Genomic DNA, 19,173 nt, shown 5'->3' with positions numbered 1-19,173 from the left:
AGTACAATTTAATATTAGTTGATGTGAACGAAAGCTGTCGTTATGACACCACGACAAAACACAAGAAATAACATAGACCATTTTATTTTATTGTTGATGTTTACTTGTAAAAATTGGTTCAATTTTGGAAAAAAAATCTGTGACTATATACGGCGTCTAATAACAAATGTACTGATTTATAATCATAACACTGTATTGAGAGAAATTAACCAAGAACGCAGTATTCTTTATTATTCAACGGTTGTGAGTTGTCACTAACGAAAGTTGATTGATTCATTACATATTCAAACGCATTTCACGCACGTGAGAGACACTATTTAATGTGTTTATTAACCAAATTCAGTTCATTAGCAGTCATAGATCCTTTAGAAAATAATTACATAATTTATTACGTAAGCATTGCGTAATAGCGATATCGACAGCTTGGATAAGTTGGTTAAATTTTTTAGCTTTTATTAGTATATATGGATATATATAGATTAAACTGTGGAGAGTCTATGCTTTTAATAAATAATATATATTAAAAGCATAGACTTTCCACACCACTTTCCTTTGTTAAAAGAAATTTACTATATTATAGTAAATTTCTTCACCAAGACCCGATAAAAGCCGTTGACTTTTTGGGTCTAAGGCATGCCGGTTTCGTCGCTGTTTTCCTTCACCGTAAGAGCGAGTAATGCGAACATAGGCCATTGGGGCGTAGGTGGAGCTCAAACCTATGACCTGATTTATGGACGAGAGTTGCACGCTGAAGCCACTAGGCCAACACTGCTCCATATTGCTAAAATATGGAAAAGTTATGTCTGCTTTCTTACTTAAAGTTGAGTGAAAATATATGAGCCGATGCAGGAAGACCCTACTACTGAATCCAGTTATATTTGCGGTAAAACAGTATAATCGTGTAAAACACCTCTTACATAGTCTTTATTATTACGTCACAATTACGCAGCAAACGACGAGGCAAGACATATATTGTACGAAAGATGAGGTCCAGCTGACGAGATTAACACATTTCATAATATTACTGTTAATATCTACACTTTTAGAAAGCTTTTATAGCCTTTATAAGAATTTTTCTAGCAATCAAAAGATAAAACTGAGATAATTTAAAAAACCAGTTTTATCATGAAGGTGAACCATGATCAGATTTTAATGCCTTCTTGTTCTATTTTTAGGATATCACCCTACTATAGGTCATGTATTCATTAGTTAATCCAATGATTCGGAAAATTCAAGTTAGATTATGGGTTATGCCAAGCTTTATTTTATCATTTTAATAGTTATTTTTCCATCTGTAAAGAATCACTAGCCTCAGATGTGTTTGGAATCGCGACTAATAAAAAGTAATATTGTATTTATTTATGGTACAATAAGTAATCAGGAAGATTATTATATATTTTAAAAAAAATCCAAACTATGAAATGACATCGTCAAGTATATAAATGACATATTTTTATTAAGATTTTATGTTATGCCTTAAATAAGGTAACATGAAAATGGTGATAAGTAAATAATATATATAGAGTATAGTATTTATCATATTCAGATATCTATACAATTATAAATGTAAGCAGGTTGTAACATGTCACTGAAGCTACAAATTTACTTAACTTATAGACAATATTCTGCTAAAGTAATAATATTTGGACACCTATTTTAAATTATTTCTTTTAAATACAGGTGTATAGTCAAACATTTGTATCTATGTAACTATAATAATTAAAACTTGTGTTTTCATAAAGTTTAAAATCTTATTTATCTGTCAAAGAGTAGCAAACATCTCACTACAGACAAACATTTACGTATACAATATAAACTGTTAGATAATCTTATCTTATTTATTAGTGATGTTACAGAAGCAGACTTACAATTGTATTGAAATTTGAATTAATTATGCAATTGGGTTTATGTCTTTCATTTCTTACATAATATTGTAAAAGGATTAATGTTTCGAGATCTATAATACTTTAGATACATATAATCATATTTTAAGTGTCAGAAAGCATAATGACTTTTATTTGGGGGCATGTTAGTGCCACCACCAAGACCAGCAGACGTAATGCAATGCCACTTTTCTTTTCTTCACTTCACCTTTTCTTAAATTGCTTTGTTGTTTTTTATTTATCTAGCATTAGTTTATGATACAAGTAAATAAACATATGTATAAAGCAGTAGTTTAGGCCTTATGTATGATATAATAATATAATTATCATCACCATAAAAAATAAATAAAAAAACATCCAAACCTATTTTGCACTATTATTATTATTATTATTATATGCATTCAAATGGTACAACTATTATTTTATTTTATTATAGTTAACCTGTAAGTAATAAACATTATAATTGAAGACACAACAATTAACATTGCATAAATAATTCATATTTAAATTATATCCTGGGGAACAAAGGCTAAAATTTATGTTATTGAAGGATTAAAATATTTTCATATTATTTATACATGAAAACAAGATGATAAACTCCCACTAGAAAATATAATATATAAGAAACAACCTTCACTGACAACAAAGGTTAAGTAAGTGGGTTAAGGTTTAAGACTTTGAAAGATGATAAAACACTTTATTTAAAAAGTAAAGTAATGAGGGTAGTCTCATAATTTTACTTTAACAAATTCAATTTAGTCTCAGCTTTTAAAAATTGTTTTTATTACTTAAGTTATACTAACATATAACATTAAGTATATATACTATTATATTTAAAGTATAAATAGTATCTAAAATCTGTTTTGTCTTTGGCAAAAATAATGTGCAAACAACAATGTGCTTTCTTTGTATATAGATAAATGTTAAGGATAGAAAATTAAGGCTTTCAAAAAAAAGTGTTTCCTATTGTAAGAAGCATAAGAAGTATTATAATGATATAAGGGTATTATAAACAACATATTTATTTTTTAATAACAATAATATTTCACAAAGCGGAACATACCTGAACGAGCAAGTCTACGGCCAACTAAAGGGCTGTCCAGAAGCAATCGTCGGAGAGACCATCTCCCAAAGACCCCGCTTCCCCAACCACATCCTCCTCCGCCACGGCGCATACCTTCGCGTTCCACCATTATGACAAACTCATGCACATCACACTTACACTTAAAGAATTCTTAGCGGACACTGTTTGTGAATTATCATTAGTGATTCGAAGGCTTGTCCCCTTTACACAACCGTGTTAAGTAACAACTAACAACCCACTCTCAACGCATCGGAGAGAAAGTATTGCAGACGATTGCTTACGGCCGCGAAGTCAGATGCTGTTATTCCTGGTACATCAATATGACGTTATGCGAAATGCCTGTTTCAAATTACCCACAACCGTGACCTATTTCTCTTAAAATTAGTAAGACTCGAACAACTAACTGGAACGTTGCAAAAAATGCATTTTTATGCTATAGATTTCACAAAACAAGCGCTACACAACGCAACAAGGCATAAAACTCGACTGTCAAAGTGAACTATTTATCAGTGTTGCCGTTCTACCAAATTAAAAGTCCCTAGTAATATGAAAAAATCCGCTAGATATTGGTAAATATATTTTTTTTAAATCCGCTAGAAGTCGCTAAATCGTATCGCACACGCTCAAGTCTATTTTTTATGGTTTGTTGTACTTCACCCAAAATGCGTCTCAAAAAGACCATCATCATTAAGTTTCGCTTACATTCCTGAATGACAATAAGAAAAAATTGCAGGGGTTTTGACCAATGCCAGGTGAATTCTTCATATTTTTCCCATTCGCTTCTATAATACTGTGTTTAAGACTTTTTTTCTTTGGGACTTCCATGGTTCCCGTTTATTTTAGACACAGTAATCACAACTAACCAATATCTTTCAAACTTGGAATTGAAAAGAAAAATATTTGTTTCACTTGATTGACGTGTTGCGAACGAACAAGAATGACGAAAGAATCAACTGAATTTGGCTAACTACACAACTTGTTTATAGAGTGGGAGGCTTTTTGAGGATATTTTATGCCAGAACGGATGTTTAAGGTTGTTCAGGTGTAGTGGGGGTCTTAAAAAACACATTATTTTCCAATTTTTTTCAAAAACAAAGTCGCATATGCGACGGCTCAAAATCCGCTAGAAGTCTCTAAATTTTTTTTTGCCGCTAACCACACGTGAATTCCGCTAGATCTAGCGACAAAGTCTATAGAACGGCAACACTGCTATTTATTTTAAAATACGATTGTCCGCTTTCATACTGTCAATGTCAAACTCTCGAAACAAAACAAAATTTGTGCATGTCATAAGTCCATAAAATAATCTACTGCACCCTTTATAGACTGTCAAGTATAAGTTGGCGTACCAGTGGCGGCGCCTCCTACAACCCTACAACCCTGTTGCCACTTTTTTGTTTAGTTTGGATTGATGGATATTCTTAGATATTACATTAAAGGTAAATAAAAAACTTAATAACAAAAAATTATTTTTTATAGTAATTGTGGTCTGTTAGAGGAATTATTCCTTCCATGAATTCTTCAGAGTCATCTGTGTCAGAAGAATCTGAAGATTCAAATCAATTAAAAATGGTTCCATTACTGTTTCAAGGCGGTTGTCTGTTATACGATAATTATTTTCAACATTTATAACGTGATTACAGTGTTTCTGCCATTCTTCAGCAGTTACTTTGGAAAATGCACTATGGATTCTCTGTTCCATGTTTTCAGAGAGGCCAGTAACATTTGTGTCTGCAAATATTCTTTTGAACGAACTCCAAATTAATTCGATTGCATTAAAGTCACAATGATAAGGCGGAAGTCTTACAGCCTTATGACCATGTTTTAATCAATTAAGTAGACATTCTCCTGATTGATTGTTTTTATAATTTCATACAATTCTGCTTTTTTCATGGTTTCCAAGTATGAAAGATTGTTTTTTTTAATGAAATCTTGCATCTCTTGTTTCTTACTGTTCATTGTCACGCGTTTATTTATATAGGTCCTTGAGCTGCTTGATTAGGGACTTCAGTTCTCGCTGTAAAATTACTTTCCATGATTTTTCCCTCTGAAACTATACGGTTCACGGTTCTTTCAGAAACACCTTAAATAAAACAAAAAATATTTTAAGTTATCCATCAATCACATTTACTTTCAAAAGCAATTATTATTTTTCCTTAAATTTGGGGATATAAATATCACTTTTAACTGGCAATACTTTACCTGTCAAATGTTGAAATGGAATAATCGGCCCATTGTTACGTTTCTCCTCTTCACAAAAACGTTTTACAGCTAGAATAATTTCTCTAGCTGCACTCCGCACTACTTTTGACATGTTTCGTAATAATTTTTACACTTTAAAACACAAATTATTAGCACCGACACACGTGAGACTACCAAGCTGTTAGAACTGTCAACACAACTGTCAAAATTAGTACCTTTTTCTGCCACACGCCAACTTACACATGACAACCTGTACTATCTGTCTTAACCCACACTCCACAGATTACTTATTATTAGTATTTAGTATATCTAATAGATAGCTATGGTTAAAGTGATATACAATGAAGAATGAAAGTGGACTTAGGACTATTCTATCTAAACTAATTGAAGATTAGTTCTTATAAATTGATTATTTAAGTTTAATAGTAAATGCAATTTAAATTCTACTAGTGTATTCTTGTAAAAAGTCTCCTCTATGCTGTATATTTTTTGTTTTTAGTTCGTATAAAATTTGTTCACTTTACATATTATATACATATTTTGAACCTTTTGAAAACTACATGTAAAGAAAAAATGTTTTTACAAAAAAGAATTGTTTTTATAGTCGTAGCGATATTTTTTCATGTTGTTTATTGTGAAAATAAATATTCTCGGTCTGCCAATATCAAAGATGAGGAAGATACAGATTTTAGAAAATTAGACAAACCTTTTAGAATGAATAAACTTAATCTTCTTTGGGTTAAAGCTCAGCAGGTAATATTATTTACTAAATTATACTAATATATCTATTTTCTTGACATCTCTGTCATCTATTTATGTTGTCTTATTTTTAATTGTATCTGATATGTTATAGCGCTTAACACTGCCTAAATTAAAGTCATTGTATAGTGATTTGATGATCCAAGACAAACAAGAAATAACATATAAAAGAGTGAGAAGTGAAGGTGGAGATAAGGAAGGACTTAAAGAAGCTGAGTTAAGAAGAAAACTTACATCTATTATGAATAATTATGGCCTTAGGGAACACTTTGAAGATAATTCTGTAAGACGGATGAAGCAGGATACGGTACTAAATTAAGTTATCTACTACAGCTCTTTTCTATATACAAAATACGAATTTTGTATATATTCATTTCTTTAATTATTACTTCAAAACATTTATAAAGTACATTCTAGTGGCTATTGGGTTCTTTGACCTAAAAAATTGATAACAATACATGTAATAAGAGCTATAATTATGTGATAATTGATTGATTAATTTCTTGTTTTCTATAGTTCTTTTGTTTTTTATTGAATATAGCACCGATAAGGATAGCACCAGTTATGTTCATATGTGATAGGCAAAAGCTGTAAGAATGTATTTCCATAATTGTTAACATTTCTGTCCTTTAACCACTCTTTAATGTCCAGTATAAACATCCTTACATTTTACAGATGTACAATGAGGCATCAGATAAGTTCATCAACAAAAGTTTATTTAAAGACAAAAAGTTGAATATGTTGTGGGCTAAAGCTGAAGCTTCAGGCTTTACCAGTGAGGAACTTGCAGCTTTAAAAGAAGAATTCAGTCATCATCAGGAGAAAATTGATCAGTACTATGATTTATTAGTTAATATGGAAGCAGGAGAAAAAGATGGTTATAAAAGTAAATATTGTTTTAGTATATGTTATTAAATACATTTGTCCGTCTTTAGTATAATTAAAATAAATAAAACAAGTCAGTTTTGTTTTAAGATAGAAGAGATATCATTATGATATGACTACATTATTGTTTATTAATCTCACAATGGATTCTATTTCAGATGCTGTCAACGATGAAGAACTTGACAAGTTTAATGAAATCAATTATGCACAAGATAATGGGGAGAATTTGACAAAAGATTTTGTTGACAAAGCTAATCTGGTGAGAGAGAAGCACAGAGGTCTTCGAGATGGGTTTGACAGATTAGACAGGATTGCAGCTCGAGGTATATAATCCTACACAAGTTGTAAAAGGGAGTTGTTGGATTGTCTTTGTATAGAAAGTATCAATAAATTCAATGCCCAACAGCAATGGCTTACCAACCAAAGTCAAGCCATTTCAACATTCAATATGTACTAGAAATTCGTTGATTAATTATGCATATTTGTATTATCTCAAAGCCCCTAACATATTTACTTACTATTTTATTCACTTCTCATTATATCAGAAAAATTATGTCATTGTCTTTCTAGGACCATCAAACAAAGAGTTCATTGAACCAAAAGTGCAAGGGTTGTGGAAGATGGCAGCAGTTGCAAATTTTACTGTAGATGAGTTAGCTTCTTTAAAGGTATTAATAATGTATGTACATATAATATGCTTTTTCCATAAACTGTTTTTTCATTACTGTTTATAAGCATGAGACCAACTTAATTGGATGTAGCCACATAAATCAAAATATACCATTTTTACTATTTATTACAAGTCTTATATTATTTTAGGTGGAACTGCAGCATTACGAGTCTCGACTACTGAAGCTCCGCACGTTACATGCAGACCAAGTAAGCAAACTTGACAAACATCATTCTAAGGTTATTGTTAATTACTTTTTTATTATTATTTTTTGATTTAACATTTACTGCCTTATTCATAATTACTAAATCACTCTAATTGCACTATTAAATAGTGATACCCCTTTGTGCCAAATTTTATTTACCTTAACATAAAAAGAGACAAGTAGTTTAGTAAATCAGGACAATTATTGACTGCTTATTTTTTACTTACAGAACTAATTACCTGTATATCTTTTTATATGGTTTCTTTAGTAGCATCGAGTTTTGAGATGTGCCTTGTATCTTTAAATTGACTTTAGTTGTTTTGATTAATAAAAGATTGTCTTAATTAGATACTTATTACAAGAGGATGCTCTTGTCAGTCAGTGGCAAATATTTCCCATATTTAATTTGTATTATATAATTATTTTCCCTTTTACGAAAGCCCCTTCTAAATCGTGAATGGTTAAAAAAATTGTTAATATTAATCACATATTTGGTCATGAAACAATTAGTACTCTAATACACTAAATTTCTCTTTTATTCATATTGTGCTTGCTACTTTAATGCCAAGTATGTTTTAACCTCACGCTTTTGGCTTTTAGGTGAATTATGTATTTTAATGTTTTTAAATTCTCTTAAACATAGGTAGCAGCAGCAGGCGATAAGATGGACCATTTCGCAGACCAGCAACAGATCATCAAGAAGCACTCCAGAAAAGTTGAGAAGATGCACGCCGACCTCGAAGGCAGGATCATGGCGAGACATACGGAATTGTAGACTGAATACTTTTGTAAAGGTTATTGAGGCCAGCTAACATTTTAGAAAAAGTTTTGTTTATCTATTTTTATTTTTAGAATTATTTCTATTGTATGATTAAAATCAATAAGATTTGAGCCAATTTAATGTTACGTAAACTATATATTGTGGAAGACAAAAATTTTCTCACAGCTTATATTCAGTGCATTTATACTTTAATATGTGATCATTAAACTAAGCAACTGTAATATGTTGAATCTCTAATAAATATAAATTTTGTTTTACATTTTTTTCTTTCTATACCCAAATCCCAATATATGCTAATAGGCGAAGGATCATATTTTGCAATGAAATTTCATAATAAAATTATTTAAAATTAGTTTTTTTTTGTAGATAGCTTGTTATACGAGTAAATGGCTCACCAGATGCAAAAACTACTAAAAGAATTGTTATGATCTCATCAGTTAACCCTTTAGTTGTGTTGAGAGTATAGAAATAAGAGTGCTATTTCTTAATATATTTTATTATTTATATAACTATAGAAAATGATGAGTTTGCATAACTATAGACAAGGCAACATGAGGCGATCTCTTGTATCAAGGCAGTGAATATTCAACTAGGTAAAGGTTACCGCGCCAATCAAAATATCCAGTCAAAATTGCTATACATTACAACTCTCATCTGATTGGTTATAAAATACATGACCGAATTCTAAATTTAAATAAGCTACTCTCATTTGGCCGTTACAGGTACTGTAGAGCCATCTACCAAAGCTTCGCGACCTAACAAGCCCTATTCAAGAAGACACTCAAATTATTTGACAACGGTTTATTTGAACTTACCGAATCCTGCTAACCATATTCGAGACGTACGTCTTCGTAATAATTTACTTAAATATACATTTACCCAAATTAAAAGTATTGAAATAAAACCGCAGGTGGCATTAAAAACAGTGGTTACGGTGCATTAATATATGATATTTAATCTTCATGTACAAGCGAATTTGATACACGTTATGAAAATCCGTATCGGCTCGTTTTCCGAATATTATGCCGTAAATAGTAAAATATAGTAAAGGCGCTGGCGGGCCGCTGGGCGAACGGAATTACATTCGGTTCGGCGTAGACTGCGCAGCTACTAGCTAGTCGCGCTAATGGCGCCGAGTAACAACTATAATAATAATTTGTCTAAATGGCGGACGCTCACCATATATTCTGTATATATCTTTCTCGCTAATATCTACAACGATGTTACGTTCACGCGGGTACGAGTGGGGGCACGCGCTAGTGATTCCACTTACTCCACGTTTGCTGGAACAAAAGTACATCAATTAGTATCAAAAAATGTTTATATTAAAATTTAACATTGTTTTTATGTATATTTTGTGTTTTTGAGTGGGCCTATAAAAAATCTGAATAAGATTTATTTTTGACAGTTTCTACTAATGTTATGGTGAACTTTTCATAGCTATGATTATTTATTCACATAGTAGTCTTGCTATACAATACAATTATTAGTCAGACAATCTTCATTCATCATTACCTTTGATCCATTGTAGTGTGCATAATATCATACTATACATAAAATATTAAAAAAAACTCTAATGAAACATATTATATAGCTCTGTGATAGGCTTTTAGATTTTATACTAATGTTTTATTCGGGTGATAAAAGATTATAAAGACTACATATTTTTAGCACACAATCATGAAATAAAATTTTACATGTCGAATTTAAATTATTTCTAAATGAGATTTATCGATTTTAAAGTATTACATTATTTTTAATTTAAATTACGATCTAGCCTATGCAGTTATTAAATGATATATTGCCTCACCGGTTTGTCGTTGTTGTGTTGCGGGGGGCGGTCCCAATGCGGATGTTCGGGCGGAACGTAGTGCAGGGGCAGAGCTTGCATCAGCGAAAACGCCGCCGTGGTGGCGCCTCCGTACGCCTCGCCCACAACGCCCACGCTACCTACGCTACCAACGCCGCCCATTCCGCTCACGCCTTGCTGCTGTAAGGTCAATAATAATACTTATTATAATACTCGCTAAGTAATTGATTTATATCAAATATTGCTCAGTTTACATGTCACAAAATCTACAGATAAAGTAGCAGACTCATATTGAATAAAACACTAATTAAATAAATCTTTGTAAGTTTGAAATACTACTTTATGGATGGATTTTTATATTAATACTAATTAATGTTTAGATTATATACGTCGTAGTAGGATGTCTGAAGTTAACCGACATCCTGGTGGACAGAAAAACTGTGTCCAGTATGTGTTTCCACTACACGAATTTCTTTTCTATTTAATTATGTTTACAATATATAAATAGCAGCAAGACACCGCTCATTCACATAATTCATCTATTCTTATCTTTACCTGTTTTGTAATATTGTTTGTGTCTATTATTAAATCTTACTTAATTTATTAAAATTAACGTGAAAGCTAAATTCTTATATTATTATAGCATTACAAAACACAACTGAAAATAATAGTAGTTAGAAACTAAGTCTAGACGATCGTTAGATGAAATGACGGTCTCACTTGGTATCTGTCGTGGTCCGTGCGGTGGTGCCAGTCTTCTCCGGCAGTGAGCTTCCAGGCGCGTTCAGTGCCTATGGGCCTGGGCTTGCGCTCTTCCTCTTCCGCCCACGACACGCCCATACCCACGCCCACGGAGTTCACGCCGACGCCGACACCACGTTCCAGGAGGGACTATATAAAGATTACATTAATTCTCCTTGATATTCTAAAAAGTTGATCTACACTAATATTTATGAAGATATGATATTGGACAAATTCATATGAAACCATTTCTAAACATTATTTCAACCAAAAAAAATGCCAAAAGCGGGAAATATTTCTTTCCTCTGTTTAAATGAGCTAACCCTTAATCGATCTGAGGTGCTCAAGGTGTGATTTGATTTTTGTGCTGAACGATACTATGAACTACCTACGACTACGAATTAACGCAGATGAAACAGTATGGTAAAGCTAGAAGAATATAAATGTTTGATATTTTTAAGTAGTTCTGTTCTGTCCCTATAGTTTCTCATTATATCAACAATACAGACTGAACTCATGATTACAAAATATACAGTACACACTTTTTTTTATTTTATGCCAATAGTTATAACTTTAAAGGAACAACAAAATTATTCGGAAATATTTGTATATCATATGTACCTAATATCAACAAAAAGTTCAATGAGAATGACAATTAGAAACATAGCCTAATCAATCTGAACAAAATAAAACGAATCTGTTTTATATGGCCGATCTGGATATACCAGTAATAATATTAAAATACCTGGTAAGGATGTTGCTGTTGCGGCTGCGGCTGCGGTTGCTGCTGCTGCGGATGTTGGGGATGTTGCTGGTGCTGCTGGTGTTGCTGGTACGACATCAACAACGAGCTCAGGTTGCCGGCGTTATTTGCACTCGCGAATAGTTGCTGAAATGATGATTTTATCCGTTAAAAATTTTATGTATTGAATGTATATAGATATTTTTCAATTGAATTAAACAATACGAGGGAGTTCTATTGGTAAACAGATTCTGTAATTATTACATAAATCAAACAATTATAAATTATGCATAACAAAAATTAGACATCATCGTCATTTAATTTATCTATACTAATATTATAAAGAGGAAAGGTTTGATTTTTTGTTTGTTTGTTTGTTTGTATGAATTGAATAGGCTCCGAAACTACTTGGCAGATTTGAAAAATTCTTTCACTGTTGGAAAGCTACATCATTCCTGAGTGACATAGGCTATATTTCATTTTCAAAAAAAATAGGCATCCTTACTAAAATTACGATAACATTAACATTTGTTTATTATTTGATACAATTCTAACAGATGGCGCTGAGTTAAAGGTAGTTTAGTTTAGGTCCGTGTCGTGGTACCAACGTTTCACATAAGTTCTCCTACGGTTTCCCTTGATTAATTTACTACTATGTAATATAACAAAAACCTTAGCCACAGCAACGTTTGGCCGAGTCTGCTAGTATTCGAATATTGAAGTCGAATATTAAGTGTCCAGTTTGTGTTTCCACCACACCAACTTCTTTCTATTTAAGATTATGTAAAAAATAAATAATATTTATTTTATTATTAAATACATATTACATTCCATAAGAGTAAAAAGGGTATGTACCTGAGCGGCGTGTTTATGCTGATGCTGCAGCAGAGGGTGACGTTGGGCAAAGTCAGGCGCTCGAGGGTTCAGTCGGGATACGTTTTCAACCCCCACACCTACGCCTACGTTACCCACGCTGCCCACATTGCCCACGTTGCCCACATTTACGTAACCGAGGCCAACGCCGCTCGACATAGATACCTGGTACGTAAACCAATTATAAACATACCAAATATTCCATATATAAACAAATGTGTTACAATAAAAATAATTGTTTGTCAAAAGGAAGCACGTATGAAAGTATGAATCTATTGAAAGTTTGACACTTTTGTTATCATAATTTATTTAAAATATCCTAATGTTTTGGAGATATTATCACAATAATGTTAAGATAATAAAGTCTTTTAATATTCTTAGTCTTTAACACTACACACAACTACTTTAACTTTTACAAATTTTTCATATGTATTAGTTCATTGATATATGATAGACGTGCCTATTCCAGTATATGAAAAAATACGTCTTAAACTATACAAGTAGATATATGGTTAAAAGAATTTATTTCTTAATTTCACTATGAGAATAATACTTTAAATTAACATAACATTTTAGTCCTTCTTTAAATAATCACAATAAAAAGATAGCCGGAGGTACATGCTATAAACTTAAAAGAAACCAATGAAATATGAATTAAAAGTAATTATAAGAAATAAATTTTAAAGTAATTTTGTCTTACATATGCATTTAGCTTCGATTTAAATTTAAAGGATTTGAAAATAGTAATGTTTTTTATATTTGTGGGTAGTTTATTATACAGTTGCGCGTCTTCGTAGGTAAACTTTTTTTGCCGTAGTTCGTACGTATTTTAAGATAAATCGTTCGACGCGTACTTCTATGAGTCACAGTGCGGATTGGAGAAAGTTTTATAATTTAATTATGTGTTAACAATTAATATTGAATCAACCATACCATGATGTTGTGTCCATTTCGCGAGTTATCTTGATACATGGGTCCGTTCCGGGATAGACCACTCATGTCCATAGCGTTCATGTTGTTACCTAGATTTATCAATTTATTAGTTAAGTAAGATTTGATCCATGGTATATCATGATTGTTTTAAACCATCGCAAGTATAATGCTTAATACTTTAAATTAAAAGAAATTTATCTCATTTGTTTTTTAATATATAAAGATCACGAATGTTCATATACCGATTGATTGCTCACTGACTGAGCCTGAAAATGTGACATAAATAGAAAATACATTCACATAGATTTTAAAAATTATACCTTGTTAATTATTAAATCTATTTAGGGTGTAACTAAAATGGAAACCGCTAATATTTGGGACCTTCTTCAGACCCCCGTTTTAACCATTTTCTTTAAATTATTAAGGCATAAACTTGCTACTAAAGCCACAAATCATAATAATTAAAGAAATTTCTTTAAATAAAGTTTATGGCAATTCAAAGTTCATATATACCTATAGCATTCTGCTGATGGTACGGCTGATGATAGGGCGGCGGAGTAGAGCCGTGGGAGGAAGTCCTTGAGCAGGGTGAGCAGCCACCCGCCCCACGATATCCCGGGGCCTTGCTCGCGTCCACTTGCGGGGGCGGAGGTTCGCTATGCGACGGTTCACCCCATACCCCGGGACCTGGCGCTGTGTTGCCAGGGAGGTGACCCGCCTGGAAGAGAGAGTATTCTTGGGTGCCTGCACTGCTGCCTGCGCTGCCAGTTGACTGGAATGTCGTTCCAAAAATTCAGTAAAATTAAAAAGTAATGTGTGATATTGGAATACAATTGGATTCATTTAACCATGCGTTAATTAAAAACAGAACAGTCACAATTTTTAACCGATCTTGAAAAAGGATTATCAGTTTCGACTGTATTAACATGATATTGTTGTAATTAGAAAATGCTTGGAAATTTAATGAGGCTTCCAAGAATGTGTGCTACATTTAGTCCATGTATTTTTGGAAAATACGTGTATGGTATGTATACCGTATGTGTGGTGTCTTTGCAGGTATTTGAAGTTAGTTTAGTTTTTAAAAATCACTTTTAGTAAAAGACTAGAGCAAAGTACATGGATGTTCATGGAAAACATATTTAGTTCCAAAAATGAATTAATCTTACTTCTTTCCCTTGCAAAAACATTTAGTAATATTTAACATTATCGATTCAAATATTTGTATACATTATACTAGAGTCTAGACACTACTATAGAACTGTAAATATTAAGTTTCCCCTTAAAATATAAATGCAATAATATCGAATTTATACTGATAATTTAAATTAAGTGAATCGATACTAACCTGCGGGGTAGTATTGATGTGTAGAGCTGAAGTTGATGTATTCACTGGGTTTTCTTCGTTGCTCCATGTACTGGAGTTGTCTGGACTTAGCTGGGAATAACATATTTACAATGAGTATTAAGTATTTAATATTGTAAAGTACAAATATGAGGTGAATACACTACACAGAGGTAGAAATTGTTAAAGTAATAACTTTATCTAAAAATTACAATCATCAAAGCAAACAGTGAATATCAATAATAATATATAATAGTATCATAAAAATAATTAATATGAAAAATATTTCAATGCTTTTATTTATTGTAAATATAAAAAAGAAATTGTGATCTATTAGTAACGGTGATGGGACATACCTGCAGTCTTTCGACGAGTCTTGGGTCGTCAGATCTAGGGGGCGTGGGCAGAGGGGGCCGAGGTGTAGGGGGCGGTGTACGGCTCTTGAGAGGAGACGAACTCGCCCCACTACTTGCCGCACTTGATGGGCTGGCGCATACCTATAATGAGATATATCACTTTGTGATTCCTTATTAAACTTTGATGCCTCAAAATTCTACCAAATTTAAGGTTACATGCTACAGTTTTATTAAGTGAGAAAACAATATTATTATATAATAATTGACACATAGTATTGCCATTTACCTGTGTGGTAGGCCTAGGCTTCGTGTCCAGAGGGGGCGTGGCAGTGAGTTTAGCGGCGAAGGTGTGGCTCCTAGCGCCCACGATGGCACCCGTGTACGACAACGCGCCCGGCTTTGCCGTCGCGGTGCTCGAGCTTACTGAGCTTATTGGGGCACCAGGGGCACTTGGGGCACGCTTTTCGTTGCTTTGTGTTGTGATGGCTGTGTTTTAAATTAAATATATTTTATTGAATTACAAACAGTCTAAATAGGTATCTGAAAATACTTGTATTACGAAAATGACACATTTTGTGATTTATCTTCATTGGATTAATAGCCCCCCCTCCAAGTAAGTAAGATCAAAAGTTTACTAAGATTTTTAATAATAAATAACTTCACAATAAAAAGAAATTCACATGACATAAGAACTAGATAATAATAATACTAACGGTGTGTATGCGTCCGTGTGGGCGGTCTCGCAGGCGTGTGTTGCTTGGCAGGCGTACGCGCAGGTGCGGGCGCGCTCGTTACTATCCCCGTACTGGTCGTTGGACCTACTCGACTTGTCACTGGCACGCTACTGGTATGAGCCACCTGAATTAATAAGTTTTACTCGTAAATAATAAATTTATATAGAGAAAATTTGAATAAATTTTTTCCACCACATCAAAGCCTACTAGTTACTACTATATTACTATATACTATACTATAACTGAATTGAAAAAAATTACGGATATTAAGTCTATTCTTTCAAAAGACAGTCAGAAATGAATCTATCATCTATTATCTATGGAAAGTGTATTCATTAAATTACATAAATATCTTAAAATTATTACTCCTACATCTAACTTAAATTATATATAACACAAAAACTAACAATATATAACAACTAAGACCTAATTTATATAAAATACATTTCTACTCTAATAAATATACTCTATATTACTATATACTATACTATAACTGAATTGAAAAAAATTACGGATATTAAGTCTATTCTTTCAAAAGACAGTCAGAAATGAATCTATCATCTATTTTCTATGGAAAGTGTATTCATTAAATTACATAAATATCTTAAAATTATTACTCCTACATCTAACTTAAATTATATATAACACAAAAACTAACAATATATAATAACTAAGACCTAAATTATATAAAATACATTCCTACTCTAATAAATATTTATTTCTACACCAAATGAATGACGTTTACCTTAGGCGTAGGTTGTTTAGCAGGCTTAACAATAGCTGGTTGTGGTGTAGGCGCAGGTAACTTGGCCCGGGGCAACAACTGCGCTATGTCCGCTTCTGGATCACGTATCATTGCTGCAATAAGGCTGGCCGCTTGCTTCGTAGCTTCCGTAGAGCCTCTGCAAAAGTTTATAAACACATGTGAATTCGTGAAGTATTGTATTATCTCAGCTATAAATTTTAAAAGACATATACTTGATAGTAATAATCCGCTCTCCCTGTCCTTTAGTCTGCTTGTCGACTTCGATGTGAGCGCCGGTCGCCGATCGGATCGCGTTAATGTTCGAGCCGGCGCGACCGATCACACGGGATATCGCATGAGACGCTACGCACACTTTCTTACACCTAGAATTTTTTATTTATTAGTTCATGCGTGTACTCCTAGTGGGAAGAAGGCACAAGATTCTAGTTTGCATGATTAGGTAAAGCTTAGAAGATGCGATACTATTGTCGATTTCTTAAATAGATACATACATACTTTGGACTGTGAAATGTGTGTTTAAAATTTATATGTATTGAATGTCCGGAGTATATGTAATGTATGTATGAGCTAGCTGCTCTAGATGACTAATTTGAGAGGATGAGACGTATGAACCTAACAACCTTACGGATCCCTAAGCCCTAAAGACGTACCGCAACTAATAGTGAATGTAATAGTGAAAGTACGGGATGTCTGCACCAAGAGACCGTTTAAAGACAATGTTAAACGAGCAATTCACCTAAAACTAAGTGTCAACCCTGATAATGAGCATCCAATAAGGGTTTTTAAGACCCCCTAAGTCGTATCGGATATAAATCAAGTGCTGTCGTGGACGAGAAAGTCAATTTAGTAAAAAAGTTATTTGGTTATTCTAAATTAACAGCTATTACGTAAAATTGTACATTTTTGCATATGATTTAAGAACTATTAACGCATATTGAGTGGAGAAGACTACATTTTTCTATATTCAAAATAAAAATAGAAGAAAATATACCCAGGCTCCACTGCAGATGGAGGTTGAACGCTGGATTTTCTGACGACTTCCTTCCAGCCCTCCTCGCGACGCGAAGCACCAGGAGCAGTTGCCCCCTTTGGAGACGTATTTTTGCCTTCCGTCTCCCATCTAAAGAAATAAATAAATTATTTACCATTCCACGCATACATAAAAGACAACTCCGTTAAAGAAATGCGTGACACGCTCTTACTCGTACGTGGGACATTTTCGTTTCAGGATATTTATTTTTTCGTCTTTCAGCTCGAAAGAACCTTACTTGCAAGCAAACAAGTTTAATCCTGAATTAAGAACATAATATATACAATAAAACAAATGAATATGAGGTTGTATCTTATGACAACTTCTTTTAATTTAAATTAAATTTCTCTTAATAAATCAATTATTGCCAACATCCTAAATATAGAAAATAGGTCCCAATTTCATCAAAACTATACATAACACGGTTACAAACACATGTTTTAACTAAAGTAAAAGAATTCTTCGATCCAAAAGGGTGTAATATTTAAATATTTAAAAATTTAGCTCATTTTTATCAAATCGATGCAATCAAAGCTTCTTAACTTTGTTTTTTTAATTGAATTAATTATAACAGAATTTAATCAAATAAAAATCAAAAAATAAACATGCATTAGCACATCAAATATTAACTACAGACACCCAAAACTAACTTGTCGAAGGCAGATCAACTTTGACATCGATATGTTTATTTTATATAATCTCTGGTCATGTCAACTTACTGGCTGAATATTTTTTTATTTTTCTCGATCGTGTCAACGTCGTCTTTCTCCACGTTAAACCTAGACGATTCAAATACTTGGCTCTTTCTAGAGCTGTTCCCAAATTTGTTAATATTCTGTACTGCGATGCTTTTAGCATCTTCTTCTTGTTTTCTGCAACAACATTCACCTTTTAACCCCACTCCCCAAACACCGTTAAGATAAATTTCTTTAAAATATTATTAGATCATAAAAATTCTAATTAATCTACTCAATTACAGACTAAGCAACACAAAGTTCATGCAACATCAATACATGTAATGCAATTTAGGAGTTTAAACTATTTACTAAAAATATTAGGATTTTGAGGTTCTATTTAAGACATTAATCAATAGTTAAAATAGGTAACAAACACATGCATTACAATTTTGTTTACATGACTTACAATACATAAATATAAAAAAATATAATAACTCACTTTTCTTTCTTCTCTCGTCGCTCGTGCTTTGGTGGAGTGACAGGAGTGGCAAGAGGCGCGGGCGCAACGTTCTCTTTCTCTTGCTTCTTTTCGCTCTTAGAGGTGACTTCTTTCTCTTTTGTCTCTATTTTGGGCTTTGTCTATGAAGATTAAATACGCGTTTGTGAGAATTAAGTATATTCTATGAGGTTTATATATTGT

General features: G+C 32.6%; 3 protein-coding genes and 1 long non-coding RNA gene across 9 annotated transcripts in view; 1 reads left to right on the top strand and 3 right to left on the bottom strand.

Annotated features, from left to right (window-relative positions):
• LOC111001068 (E3 ubiquitin-protein ligase RNF19A-like) overlaps positions 1 to 3,461 on the bottom strand; it is a 46,121-nt gene extending 42,660 nt beyond the window's left edge. The window contains exon 1 of the mRNA XM_045631814.1: positions 2,947 to 3,461. Coding sequence (XP_045487770.1) covers positions 2,947 to 3,076 — 130 coding nt within the window. The 5' untranslated portion in view covers positions 3,077 to 3,461. The remainder of the gene's footprint in view (positions 1 to 2,946) is intronic.
• Positions 3,462 to 4,891: 1,430 nt separating this feature from the next.
• LOC123689909 lies at positions 4,892 to 5,413 on the bottom strand. The gene is made up of 2 exons (XR_006750780.1): positions 5,170 to 5,413; positions 4,892 to 5,050 (listed from the first exon to the last, which is right to left on the bottom strand). It is a non-coding gene; the product is annotated as an uncharacterized LOC123689909 (long non-coding RNA).
• Positions 5,414 to 5,559: 146 nt separating this feature from the next.
• Positions 5,560 to 8,728, top strand: LOC110999876 (alpha-2-macroglobulin receptor-associated protein). 2 transcript variants are annotated; one of them, XM_022269142.2, is made up of 7 exons: positions 5,560 to 5,922; positions 6,023 to 6,235; positions 6,604 to 6,814; positions 6,972 to 7,136; positions 7,384 to 7,481; positions 7,633 to 7,692; positions 8,332 to 8,728. In XM_022269142.2, exons 1-7 carry the CDS (start codon positions 5,743 to 5,745, stop codon positions 8,461 to 8,463), a joined length of 1,059 nt encoding a protein of 352 aa, XP_022124834.2. In that variant the 5' UTR covers positions 5,560 to 5,742; the 3' UTR covers positions 8,464 to 8,728. The 2 variants fall into 2 exon arrangements, with proteins under 2 accessions (XP_022124834.2, XP_022124833.2); XM_022269141.2 differs by having other exon boundaries at positions 5,563 to 5,922; positions 7,633 to 7,722.
• Positions 8,729 to 8,947: 219 nt separating this feature from the next.
• LOC110999874 (ankyrin repeat domain-containing protein 17) overlaps positions 8,948 to 19,173 on the bottom strand; it is a 38,601-nt gene continuing 28,375 nt past the window's right edge. For 4 of the 5 annotated variants that reach the window (XM_022269132.2, XM_022269135.2, XM_022269134.2 and 1 more), the window contains 16 exons: positions 18,973 to 19,112; positions 18,516 to 18,668; positions 17,758 to 17,886; positions 16,979 to 17,128; positions 16,746 to 16,902; positions 15,980 to 16,124; positions 15,553 to 15,752; positions 15,267 to 15,407; positions 14,914 to 15,003; positions 14,082 to 14,340; positions 13,569 to 13,657; positions 12,618 to 12,800; positions 11,766 to 11,909; positions 11,000 to 11,170; positions 10,280 to 10,459; positions 8,948 to 9,752 (listed from right to left, as the gene is read on the bottom strand). In XM_022269132.2, the coding sequence (XP_022124824.2) occupies positions 9,726 to 9,752; positions 10,280 to 10,459; positions 11,000 to 11,170; positions 11,766 to 11,909; positions 12,618 to 12,800; positions 13,569 to 13,657; positions 14,082 to 14,340; positions 14,914 to 15,003; positions 15,267 to 15,407; positions 15,553 to 15,752; positions 15,980 to 16,124; positions 16,746 to 16,902; positions 16,979 to 17,128; positions 17,758 to 17,886; positions 18,516 to 18,668; positions 18,973 to 19,112 (2,358 nt within the window). In that variant the 3' untranslated portion in view covers positions 8,948 to 9,725. The remainder of the gene's footprint in view (positions 9,753 to 10,279; positions 10,460 to 10,999; positions 11,171 to 11,765; positions 11,910 to 12,617; positions 12,801 to 13,568; positions 13,658 to 14,081; positions 14,341 to 14,913; positions 15,004 to 15,266; positions 15,408 to 15,552; positions 15,753 to 15,979; positions 16,125 to 16,745; positions 16,903 to 16,978; positions 17,129 to 17,757; positions 17,887 to 18,515; positions 18,669 to 18,972; positions 19,113 to 19,173) is intronic. The other variant, XM_022269137.2, reaches the window with a different exon arrangement.

Source organism: Pieris rapae, chromosome 17 (genome assembly GCF_905147795.1).
Source record: "Pieris rapae chromosome 17, ilPieRapa1.1, whole genome shotgun sequence".
Taxonomy (NCBI): Eukaryota; Metazoa; Arthropoda; class Insecta; order Lepidoptera; family Pieridae; genus Pieris; species Pieris rapae.
This window is presented reverse-complemented; position numbering and strand designations above follow the sequence as displayed.